We start from the raw sequence: 13,408 nt of genomic DNA, 5'->3' as shown, positions 1-13,408 counted from the left end.
TTAACAGAGATCAGTTTTGAGGGCTGGTTCATGACATGGCACATGAGCAGTGAGGTACACATGAGGTGGGACAAATTGTGTAATATGTTAATGTGCAGCAGGGTCAGGGGGTAGAAGTCCTTAAAATGATTCAGAAACCAAAATCTTCAATACAATAACGATAATATATTATGAATAAGAAAAGATGTGAACTTTGCTGCAAAAAGTGTTCCTTAATTCTGTAGGTAACAGCAAAATTATTTGTCCCTATAGATATTCACCCTGATGTGTATATTGATACGTTATTATTCCTGTCTAAATAAATCATGGAAGAGGAGAGCTGCTCTGGTGTGACAGCATCACTAGCTTTACAGAGTAATTACAAACAGATTTGCTCTACTGGGGTATGTTTCCTATGTGGCTATCTTAAATGTCACAGATTTTGGAATGGAGAAGTAGGCAAAATATTTTCTCTAGTTGGTATAGCTGTGGGAAGCTGAAAAAGCTGGGAGACTGAGCCTCATCACTTGGGTGTCTGCGTAATACTGTATGGAAGTTGGGCTGCTATCATGACAAGTAAATACAGGGCTCTTTCTCTTTCTTGTCCAGACTTGCTTTATTATTTTGAGCAAGTCACTTCACTGTCTTCACTCTCACTTTCTTTTTTTAATGCTCTATATATCCAGTAATCTCTAAAACGGTGAGAAGATACATATCTTGAAGAAGTATTGAAGCATTTTGAGGTGCAAAACTGGTAGAAAATGTGGCTGTGTGAAGTATTTTTAACTCAAGAATGTTAAGCTAACAAGGAATGGGGAGTATTACAGAGTGTCAGCAGAGTGATTTGATACTAGGTCCTCTGAAACAATCTTTGCTTACTCTTTAAATCTCCATTATCTTGTTTACACAGAGCAGCTTCTAATTGGACTGCTAGATAATCCAATTGAGTTTACCTGATCAGAGTTTAACAGAACTTAAAGCTGGTTTTCCTATCCTTTAACAGCAGAAATACTTGAATCTCTAGAGTAATTAAAGAGTTCTTCTGAAGCTGCCTTTTAGTATAGGGACTCTGAGGTAGACAGCCACTTGACTTCATTTCTGTTTCTCATAATTAAAACACTAGGCTGTTCAGCCATTCAGCAAGATTTTAACAGACTGGAGAGGTGGGCAGAGAGGAACCTAATGAGGTTTGACAAGAATACGCGTAGAGTCCTGCACCTGGGGAGGAATAACAACATGAACCAGTACAGATTAGGAGCTGACCTGCTAGAAAGCAGCTCCATGGAGAAGGATCTAGGTGTCCTGGAGGACAAGTTATCCATGGGACAGCAGTGTACCATTGTGGCCAAGAAAGCCATTGGTATCCTTGGGGTACATTAAGGATGGTGTGTCCAGCAGGTTGAGGGAGGTTCTCCTTCCCCTCTACTCTGTCCTAGTGAGACCCCACGTGGAGTATTATGTCCAGTTCTGGACTTCCCAGTTCAAGAGGGACCGGAATTTATTTGAGAAAGTCCGTTGGAGGCTACAAGTATGTTTCAGGAACTGGAACACGTGTCTGATGAGGAAAGGTGGAGAGCCCTGGGGCTGTCTAGACAGTCTAGAGAAGAGGAGACTGAGAGGGGGTCTTATGAATGTCTATAAATATCTGAAGGGTGGGTGTCAAGGAGAAGGTGCCAATCTCTTTTCAGTCATGCCCTGTGATAGGAAAAAGGGCAATGGATGCAAACTAGAACACAGGAAGTTCCACCTTACAGTGAGGAAAAATTTCTTTACCATAAGGATGGCAGAGCCCTGGGACAGGCTGCCCAGAGAGATTGTGGAGTCTTCTTTTCTAGAGACTTTCAAGACCCATCTGGATGCATTTCTGTGTGACCTGCCCTAGGTGGTCCTGCCCTTGCAGGAGAGTTGGACTTGATGGTCTCCAGAGGTCCCTTCCAACCCCTAACATTCTGTGATTCTGTGATATATAGTAAATAAACTTCAATTTGGGAAGTTCTTTCTTGTTACACCTAAGTGTAAAGCCATTTAAATTGAAAATATTTGTGCTGTATAGGTTTTCCAGAAATGTAAGCACTAAGTAGAAACCTGTGCTTTTGAAGTGAAGAAACCATTTGTAGAACCCTTTAGGAAAACTAATCACTGTAGTCCATTTAGTTTGCTATACCATTTAGTAATTTGACATTAGACATTAAAAAAAAGGTTAGTTTCATATTAAAACTGGAAAAAGACAGCATATCCTTGAAAAATACAAACTCATTGCTTCCACAAGGCATAATGCTGTGGAGACTGGAAACAATTACTTAATTCACCATCTGCATTTAAAAAGTTTCTTTTTAAAAAATGTGTTCTGATGATCCTTTAATTTTGCTATACTTCATGCATCCACCTAGAAATACTTAGTATTTCAATGCATTGCAGTGGCTTGAGAAGGTTTTATGTGAGAGGCTGTATGAAGACCAGGCAACATGTAAATGTGTTAATTGCCTTGTGGGCATGTTTTTTTGGCATACAACAAAAAATACCTCTGGGCATTAAAATACTGTAACATGCGAAGACTTGGAAATGTGATGGTAAACATGCCTCTAAAAATTGTACTTTGGTATTTTAATTTATTTTATATGTCAGATGAGTAAAGGATGAACATGGAATTAGCTAAAAAGAAAGAAATGAAAAAATACTATGATCTTTTTTACATTTGATTCTGTAGGATACTTTCTGCTCTTCTTACATGTCTCCCTTGGTGCTAAATTTAAACGTGCTTTTCATTATTCCAGTACCAAATACAATGCACTGCAGTATGGGTAAGTTGTGCCAAGTTACCTTCTTGCATGCAGCATCTGTGACTTCCCAACAGCATGACTTTAACATGGAACAGAGCATCAAGGAGCATGCTGTTAGTTTATGAAGTTAAGATGGAATTAAAAAAAACAGGTCAAGTCCCCAGTCTTGAGACATCCACTAGCACAGGCCTTTTCCCCTGTCAAACTGGCATGTCAGTTTGTTAGAGCTCGTGTGGGAATGAAAATGTGTGGATGAGCAGCTATTCACTGTGTGCAGGACTCCAAGTTTGGATCCTGCCACAGACCTGTTGTGTTTGTGGTGACTGGAGCTGGTGAGGGTATCTTGTTTCCTAACTGCAAGTGTCTCTTCCATAGAGTCCTACTGTCCAGAGAACCAGGTTGTCAGGGTTTTCAACTTGCCTTTGAAAAGTACATGACATTTCTTCAGTGTTACAGTAAAAATTAAGATTTCTTAATCTTTAAGGAAACTGGGTTGCTTTTTACTCTTAAAAAAAGTCCCAGTGGTTAAACAGAACTTCTTACTATTCAGTTGTATATGTGTGAGGTTTATTTCTTCATGTAGGCTGTATTCTGCATCTGTGAATACTTCTATGAAGACAGATTCTGCTTCTTCAGAAAAAGTGTTAGATGAGTAGTGATCTGTCCTTGGAATTTCTTTCAGTTTAGAATGAGGAGGAGCTATCTTCTCTTTCACTCTTTTCTTCTGGTGGAAGTTCCTGGCAAAAATAGGGGGTTTGTTTCCAACCTGAAAGGGGGTAGCAAAGTTGCAGTATGGTCTGGGGTTCAAGCCATTATTTGAAATGGCATTTGTTCTTAGCACTGTAAAAGGTAATAAGGTCATTTAATTTGATTATTTGTTTTAAGATTATTATATATTTGTTATACAACAAGCAACTGAATGACGTAGTATGAAAAACATTTTCCAAACACTAATTTAAGGCTCAAAGGAAATTTCTCAGAGTTTTATTAAACCTTCCTTCTTAGCCAGCAGTCTACAAAAATAGCTGATGGTTGAAATGCCTGTATTACTGTTCTATGCTGCCCCAAGAGAGAGCTCACAACTTCTTTGTGAGCCTTTTATGCTATCAATAAATTTAATCATTAATGAATTGCCTTCTTCCTGTGCATGAGTATACCCTGAAGACAAGAATATTGATTATTTGGTTTAAAATTGTAGAGGAATCTTGACAAAATGGGGAATGGGGTCCACATCCGCCAACTTCCATCTTGGTGCTCTCACTGAAAGTGAATTCTTCCTCCCTAATGAGCGTGATGTGCTTTACACAGAAGTTGTGTGAAAGGATTAAGTCTTAAGTAGTGTTCTGGTATCAACAGGTGAGGCTTCTGTAGCAATTAAACTTCTTGTGAAAGTAGAAATGAAAGAGAAATAGAGTGATACTGTGCTAGTGAGGCCTTTTAACCAAAGGCACTTTGTAGATCACAGGTATGGAATTGTGTATGGGCACATTTTTCAAATACTGTGATGTTTTGAAACCCTTAACATAGGGGGGAAATGCAACTTCAGACTTCACAGGAATTCTCTAAATAAAATTCCCTTCCCACTGTCCATTCCTTGCAGTCACACGCATTTTGATTTGGGCTACTAGAAATGTGAAGATTCCATAAGCAGAAATAAAAAATATTTGAGAATAATTATTCTTTTTTAAGCATGAAAAACTATTGATAATTAGACTGAACCCTTGCTGAAAATACTTCTGACTCAGTTATAGGAAGTGCTGAGTACTCTGGCCTCTCCCAAAGAGTTTTGTATTCAGTTCTGGACACATGCCAGTAACTGGAGAATATCTTCAACTATTTGTAGGTATGTGTTTCCTTTGTGATATCATCGGCATATTTTCCCTAAAATAGCAAGCAATAATTAACACTTGTTCACACCATTAGGAATGCAGATGTTTCCCTATTCAAGTAAGTGGCTTATTAAACTGTCTGATTTGACAAATTTAACACATTTTAGTATCCCTGCTGAAACACAAGATGCCATCACTTTCCTTCTCTGAGTGGTCAATAATAACCACTTGATTTCAGTTATGAGCAATGAAAAATAAATAAATTTGTCGTGTATTTGCCTGGAAGGAGAAAATCAACTTGTGGAGTTTGTCTTGGAATGCATGGTGCTGCCCTGCTGTCTGTGACCTTGTCTTGCTCTAAAGTGGTTCCTTAGAGGAATGCAGCAGAACTGCCTGACTGTCATGAAAGTAAAGTTCATGTGCCCCGACCTTTGCAGAGTAGGTTTTTAAAGGGGTTTTAAACCAATGGTCAGTGTTATTTTTAAAAGCTGAACAGGTCAGAAACCACATGTTCTCCAAGGTACAGTTTTACAGTTAGCAGCTGGTTTGGTTTGACCTTTAATCATTAGGTTTGTAAGCGGATGACCTGTGTAAAACTCTTATTCTGAAATGGGCAACTCCATGGGACAGTGAACTTTGCCCAGGAATTGAATCCCAGTTTTAACCACAATATTGTGTAATTGCTGTACACACCTTTTAGTAGGTAAGGTCTTTTTCAACAGCATTGACTTTTGCTGGAATTAGTAAATAAGCTGTTCTAATAATGACAGATCCACCCTATATTATATTTTACAAAGAAAAGGTAATGTTGCATGTCCATGCTAAGGTTCCTGTGAACATGGTGGCATAGTGTCAAGAACTGTGCCAATGCATTGCCCTGGCAACATCCTAATTCCTATAAAACATTGCTTCATAAACATTTATTTTTTTTTTAAGTCTCTTGAGTATTTATGTATCTAGAGGGAACAAAACCTCATCAACAGTATGTCCGGTTTTCCTCTTTCATTTTCTACTAATGTTTTATCCTTTTAGAATGCCTCTCAAAAGCTGATCTCGGTTCCTCTATTTTTTCCCAGGCCTGGAGTTTGTCTCTTGAGGATTATTTTTTTTTTAACAGCCAAAATGCTCAACCTCCAAGTTCTTTAACACTTGCTCTGGATTTAATAACACCACTGTTTACCTGCTGCCATTTATTCAACTTGCTGAAATTTTCTAATGCAAATAGATTTTTTTTCCTTGATTAGACTCTGCATTGCCCCTTCTGTAATCCAAATTTGTGTCAGTAAGGTTGTTCTGGAACACAGTACTGTTTCCCAAGCATCCATTTTACTTGAGGATTTGTGCTGAAGGGTTTTTACTCTAGAGATCTGTGTAGACAAGTGATTTACAAATGTTGCCTATTGACTAATTGTATTGATTAACTTGAGAAAGTGTCATCTGATAAGTAAAAACATTACTAATTAAATAAATTGATTTTCACAACTTTCTAAGTATTGCAGTGTAATGGTATGATGAGAGATGAGGTTTCCTCACCATCAGTAGGTCATGGTCCATGATACTTAAGTTATCTAAGTAAGACCAGAGAAGTTTTCCCCAGACAGTGGATTTTCATAGTTTTTTATAGCTTCACAGAAGCATAGCCTGTTCATTAGGGAGTTTGCCTGGAACTCAAACTGTGCCCCTGCTCAGCCTGAACACATTCAAAGTCAAGCCCTGTTTGTTCTATTCAGATTTGTGTTATGTTGGCATCATTTTACCTAAGTGTTCTACGCATGGATTTCTCCCTCTTCAGGGTTATGTTAGCACTTTGAAAAGTGTAAAGACTGGTCTGGTGGCAAATAAATGCTACAAACTTCACATAAGTCTTAGGAAGAATTCACTTCTCACCGTCCTTGGTGATGCCATGCTGTCATCACTTCTGTTGACTTGTTGCTTTACACAGCTTTAGCTGTAGTTAAACAGGATCTTGGGTGTGTATTGTGTAACTGCAGCATTTTTTAAAATGGAAAATGACATAACTTGAATATTTTTTTCAGTTTTTGAGTGTGCATAGGGCAAGAATGGATAATGTGACCATATTTTGCAAATAATATGGAACGTTTGGAAGCTAACATTTAGATGCTACTTATTATGGAATGTCATCTGGAACCAAATTGTTATTGAGCATCATTTGTTTATTTTAGCTGTTTTGTTAGAAGTTGCATTTTATAGTGCAAAAGAAACTGGTGGTGATGCTGCTGTAGAGTCTGTTACGTTAGAATGTGCCAGCAAATGAATCAGTGTTATGGAAACAAGAACCAGACATGTAAGGACTAGTTTTCTGGTTATTTCTTTTCAGGAAATTTGCCTGCTACTTTTGGTTAATTTGTTTCCTAACTCTTTTCTTTATATTTTTAGCAGTCTCATACAAATTAGACCTATTTAACTAAAAAAACCCAACACAACAACAAACCCCAACCCTCTTGCTAACTTGATTTTTCTAGTGGCCTCTGAAGCCCCTGTTTTACCTAAGTACATAACAAATCCTGTGGTTTTACTTGCCTTCCCTGAGAGTAGCCCCAGGCTATGTTCCATGACTAAAACGGAATGCTGAGGATTTCTTATGTTATTCTTTTTCTTAAATGTTATTTCAGAATTGTGGTTAGTGTAGGTGTATTGGGGAGGAAGGAGAATCTGGTTTTTTTGCAATTAGCTTCTATGTCTTACTTCCAGAATCAGTCACTGGTGTAAGTAGGCTTGTAATAAAGCAAGAGTAAAATTGAGTTGGAACCCACTTCCAACTTTTCTTTGATGAAAACCTTCCTAGTTTACTGTTGTGTGAGCTGGATCAGCATTAGTCCTAAAAATGTGTGAAGATGTATTTGATGGGACCTAAAGACAAAAGGCTGTATATTAATAAAATACCTGCATATTTGGCTATCACGAGTCATGTAGTTAGTTTCAAAAACAAAATTAAAACAAACAACAAAAAAAGACAAAGAAACCACCTTCCAAACCCCCTATGGGTGTTACTATAACAATCTATTACTCATTGCTTGTTGTATATCCTGATTTTGAAATGCCAGTAAAATGTTCAAACAATGTGAACTTAAATTCTTTTTCTATCCCACATGGATAGTTAATAACCATATTGAAAGATTGCATAAGTATTCCTGGTCATAGTTCAGATTAGCAGGACAGACATAAAGGCAGTATTTAGCATTTTTTTGCTAATTTGGCCTATCGAGGCACAAACGTTGCTCATTATCCATTATTGTAACCCACATATTTTCTTAGAAGTTAAGAACTGCCCTTAAAACACAGTAGGGACTCTTCTGAACAATGTGTAACTGTTCTGGTAAACTAAATCCTAGGCTTTTTAATATCAAAGGGCTTATCCTAGGGCCAGGACTGGATTTACTTTTCATCCTATTTTTGAAGAGTCTGATTGCAGAACTACTCCAAATGTTTCTCCATAAGGTATGTTGGAGTTCTTAAGTAGTTTGAAATAATTGCTTAGTTTCAGTTCTATACCAGAATGTCATAGTTGTAGTGAAAAACAGTAGTGAGGAAGGACTTCTGTGTCTCATTTTTGTAGCTTTGTAGTTTTACTGTGCTGTGACTTTTTTTCATTAAGATACTGGCTCTTTTCACTTTAAATGTACGTTTGTAGGTGATGATCTTTGTTTCATTACATTTTCTGTAAGCTTATTTTTGCCTAGTTATTTGTTTCCTTACTGCAATACAGGACGAAAAACAAGTATTTTGAGGTGTTTTGGAGACAGTTGGCTTGGCAGATGCTGACCCCAGTTTGAAGTAGATGACTGTTTGAGAACCAAGTATCTGCCACATAGTTTAGTTAGCTATCTGAAGTCTGGTGTAAGTTATCTTGATTAGATGGGAACTTTAAATGGTGTGTGTCCATTTGAATCAGCTGCTGTTTCAGCAAAAAAAAAATTCATACAATTGACAATTCAGTTTTTGAGTTTCCCAGCTTTGTAGTATTAAGTTGAGTGAGTCATAAGATGTTCTGTATTAGACTACTGTTACTGTTTTAAATATATATACACACACACATATATACATATATACGTGTGTGTGTGTATATATATACACATATATATAAAGCCATCCCAAAATGGGTTTGGGATGAGATTCTTTCCTTCACTTTCTCTTCCTACTCCTTTTTGCTGTGATACAGTTGGAGATTTAAGGTAATTTTGAAACCTTATAAATAAAAGCATCCAATGAATGTAATTCCAGCAGTAGGAGAAAGAAAACTGGGGACTGGAATTAAGATTTTGATTAGTCTTTTACTTCCCTTAACAGTAAATGGTCGTACAATCTACAAATACTAAAAATCAAAGAAAAATCTCTTTACCAGCTTATGAAAGAAATTTAACTGGTCTTTTTATTCATTAAGAGATCTTAAAAGCAGGGAACAAACTGAAAAGATACATCTTTTATATACATAAATACACACACACACATATATAAACTTTATAATATCTTTAAGAAAAATTAGAACAAAATTTTACCATAGAGTGTTTTTTAGATGTCATGTGCATTTACTGTCATTTGTGTGTATGTGCCACTAATGAACATTCAATAGCAATAAAAGCAAGATCAAATTTACATGTGATGGGCTGTTTCCATCACTGGTCTTCAGAACTGTACAGTCACATATGCATCTTACACCTACCAAAAAGATTATTTGAAAATCTGCACCACTAAATGTACTTGAAGATGCCATAATGCACCCTTAGGATGCCATTTAAAGCATCTGTTTTTCTCATACAGTTCAGATGTTAGTTAACATTCTGGTAGGAAAGTGAATTTAAAAAAATATAATTTCAAGTGAATCCTTGGAAGTCACATTTGGATGTGACCCCTTTCTTTGTACTACACTGATAGTAAAAGAATGCAAGAGACTAATATCCCAAGAGCGGGGTGATTCCTAAGCTAAGTTAATGGAGGAACCTTGAAGCAGTAAAATTACCATTGAAAATAATACATCCTTTTTTAAAAAAATATTTTTTTCTGTACAGAAAAAGAGAAATAGAATACATACAGCAAGTAGTTTAGCGGTCATGTGCTGTCCTGGTTGCAAAAAAGCTGCAACATGCAGTGGAATCATTAGTTAAAGAATAAATGTTACCAAGCAGAATTGGTTATTAAAAATGCCAACAGAATACTCATTAGGGAAAAGTTAACCCTTCTTTTAAGATATAGTTGGACTCCATCAAAATCATTGAGGAACAGTTCTTTGACTAGCATTTTGCAGTACTAAAAACAACTAAGAAAGCCAACTGAAATTGTAGTCAGGTTCTAAAAAATGTTTCTAGCTTTTTGTTAAATACACTACCATATGCCTGCCATTCATTATAGTGGATACAATATGTTACCATTTGCTGATTCTCTTCATGTGTAATCCATTTTGCTAATGCTGTTTTTACTCTTTCAGGAGTTCTATGAGCATACAAAAACACTTTGGCAAGACGAAGGTGTTAGAGCCTGCTATGAGAGATCTAATGAATATCAACTGATTGATTGTGCACAGTAGTAAGTCTATTCTCCTCTATATTGACTGTCATGTATAAAATTTTTAATTGAATGTCAATGACTGATGTGGATGGTCCTGATGTTTACTTGTCCTTACCTTGGAAAAGGAATGTGTGCTACGTGGGGAATTCTTGCTAATCGGATATTCAGAGAGGCAGGAAAACCTGGCATTCAGTTAGACAATAATACCTGTATTGAAAACATTGCAAATGCTTTCAACTGGTCTTAATACAGACTGACACCTTAATGCAGTGGACAGTTGTATTGTCTCAAAGACCAGTTTTCCTGCTTTTCCACTTAGACCAGTTCCTTTTCAAATGACACCTTCAGATACTGCAGCAAGTTTTACTAAGTTGGAAAGTACGTTGATGTGAACCGTCCATGTTTGTAGCTTTTGCTTTTAGTGCAGTTCATGCATCTAGAAACAAAGAGATGGCAGCCTCAGTTGCAGGCAGCAGCTTGTGGTCGGTCACCAAGACTTCTGCTCGTGTGCCTTCATGCTCATATTGAGAATGATTAATTCTATTCTGCTGTTACACCACTGTGATAATTAGTGTTGTCATGAGCGACCACTGCGTGTTTGCAGTTACTTATCACATAGAGCAGTATAGTGTGGTTCTGAATGTTTTCTGGGAAGATGTTTATGGTAATTGTGACCATTCCTGATATTTTGTTGTGTATACTCAAGAATTGCAGGACTTAAATTTGGAATATTTATGGTCAAAACTGTTCTTTGGTAGTTTATACTCTGTTGTCTTCTTTCGGAGAAGCCAAATTAAGGTTGAATGGTTAAGGAAATGCAGGTTCATCATTTCACATCATGATGGACAACTGTAGTTTGTCTACTACTGCATCTCTTAAATAATATATGATGAAATAAAATCTGTACAGTTCTTTTTTTGTTGTTTGTTTGTTTGCTTAGGTAGACTTAAAGGTAAACAAGCAATTAGCTCTGTTTGAAAAGAGACTGGGGAGATAATTTTACTATGACTTACACAGCTCCAGATCTGTAGGATTCTCTTTGAAGTTCTGCCATTGTTTCTAGTGTGAATTTGTTTGATGTGTAGCAATATCGTTTACATTCATCAGGTGACAGATACTTGATCATTTCATGGATCTTTTTGCAAGTTCAGTTGCTACAAAATAAATATAAGATTTTCATTTTCTGTCAACTATCCAGTAAATTTGGTCTTGCTGATGTAAGGCTGATAAAAATGGGGAAAACTAGTTTTGTTTCTGATAGTGTTTGGTTATCTGGTTGTTTCTGGTTAGTGTTTATTAATAGTCAACTTCTGTGACAGGAAAAAATAGATATTGTTAAGCACTGAGGCGGTTTTGCGTTGCCTTTTTTTGGAAGAGGGTCAGCTTTTGTTCTGCTCTGAATGCACAGAAGAAAGCTGAAATTGTTACCATTGCTGATTACTGGATATTAACATTTTCATGGATCAGCAAGGGGGATGGCCTTCATGATGGTTTTGCTGTCCTGCTCCATCTAGTGGAATACTTAATTCTGCATCATGGGCTGTTGAGCCAAAAATAAACCTGGTGCAGTGCTAAGAAATTACTGGTTTCTTTTTCTGAGGTACCATTGCTGTCTGTTCTAAAAATGTTTTAAAATTCTAATATTTATTCAATAGTAAAATATATTACATTATTTTCTTGCAGAAGGAGCTTTCTAATTGTTAGGTACCTCTTGTGGTCTCTGACATTTTTGATCATGCAGAGTTGTTGTTTTTAATTACAGAATATGCAAATTAAGTTGTTGGTTTTTTTTAATGGGAAAATGTTTTCTTGGAGCTTAACATCACTTTGAAATTCTGAACTTGTTTTTATCAAATTAAATTTTCAAGGGACCTGACAAAAATTACTTATTGAAAAATCTGACATGATTGATAACTTGAAATGAACCTGCTGAGCACATTCTAAAAACATGTAGCAAAGGCAAAATACAAAATATAGCTGACATTTATCAAGTGAAGGCTATTTCAATTTACTGTCATTAGGGCTTATAGAACTTAAAAGACAATGTTGAGCAAACTGTGTTAGGCTTGCCAGTTCTTTGAGAGAAGGGTGTTGGGTTCTAAACACTTAGCCCATTTGAAGCCCCTGTTAAAACAGGAAAGGTACAGTTAAAGTGTAAGGATAAAAGTGGCTTTTCTTTTTCAGGATCAGTCTAGCTTCCAAAAATCTCCTTTTTGCTCTTGAAAGTGGATAAATTCTTAAATATTAATAGATTCTTTGTTTGATTAATTACTTTAAAATTCTAAACAATGTTTCTTGTTCACAAAAATGAACTTCTTGTAGTTCTTTGTAAAATTTTATTATTCTTTTTTAAACTTTTTTTTAAAATGTGAATTGCTTAGTGTAAAGATTGGACTAATTTAATGTTCTGCATTTTTAAAAAATATTTTTTTTTTTCACTCTTGGAAGTGACACAGTTATATATAGGAAGCTTATATAGGAGATTCTGCCAAATGTTTAAAAATAAATTTTGTCTATCTTCCAACAGGGAACAATGATGAGTGTATGTCTTGCAGGGCTTGCTTTGGCTTTCAGAAATGTTAATACCAAAACAAGCTTAATTTCTCTTTCTGCCAAACTTGTATCAAACGTATGCGAAGCTTCTTCAGGGGTCTTGAGGAGTTAGGGGCTGGTCTGTAGGATGGGTCTGTGCGGGGGGAGCGGGCACAAGGCAGGGCAGGGGGCAAGGCAGCGTTCTGCCTGCTGCCTTCTGGGACCTGTCATGAGGCCATTCCCTCCTCTTCTTGCCATCTTGTGTTGGTGGTGTGATGGTGGCAGTGATGGTGGTACTGGGAGCCTAATTGGCTTCTGTTTGGCTCTGCTGCTTTTATAGTTCGGCTGTTCATGGATAGGGACTGATTCTCTGTGTAGGCAGCTGTTGTCCCACAGAATGTCTTTCAGGTAAGGGCTGTGTGGCATAGCTGCAGGAGGATTGAGCATCTTGAAAAGAAAGATGCTGGGGAGATGGAGGCTTGTTGCAGAGTTTGTGCTGAGCAGAGAATGGAAGTAGCTAATGAGTCAGGAGCTCTGCTAGATGAATAACGGGTAAGGGGAAGGCCACTTGTTGCTGCTTGATCTTTCCCAGGATACTGGGAATGAATATAATTCTCAACCTAAGGTGTTGTGTGGACCTAACTCAGAGGCAGGTGTTTAGAGTCTGTGCAGTAACTTTAAATACTCCAGTACTGTCTGCTGACTTGCTACAATTTTTCAGTGTCTTCCCCAAAAGAAGTGAACATTAACATGCACTATTACCAT

At 36.9% G+C, this 13,408-nt stretch overlaps 1 protein-coding gene across 2 annotated transcripts in view; it reads left to right on the top strand.

Moving 5' to 3' along the window:
• The window catches only part of GNAS (GNAS complex locus), an 84,165-nt gene that overhangs the window by 39,091 nt on the left and 31,666 nt on the right, over positions 1-13,408 (top strand). For both annotated transcript variants that reach the window (XM_009998632.1, XM_009998631.1), the window contains one exon: positions 10,032-10,129. In XM_009998632.1, coding sequence (XP_009996934.1) covers positions 10,032-10,129 — 98 coding nt within the window. The remainder of the gene's footprint in view (positions 1-10,031; positions 10,130-13,408) is intronic.

The sequence above is a fragment of the Chaetura pelagica genome, unplaced genomic scaffold (assembly GCF_000747805.2).
Source record: "Chaetura pelagica isolate M959 unplaced genomic scaffold, ChaPel_1.0 scaffold275, whole genome shotgun sequence".
Taxonomy (NCBI): Eukaryota; Metazoa; Chordata; class Aves; order Apodiformes; family Apodidae; genus Chaetura; species Chaetura pelagica.
This window is presented reverse-complemented; position numbering and strand designations above follow the sequence as displayed.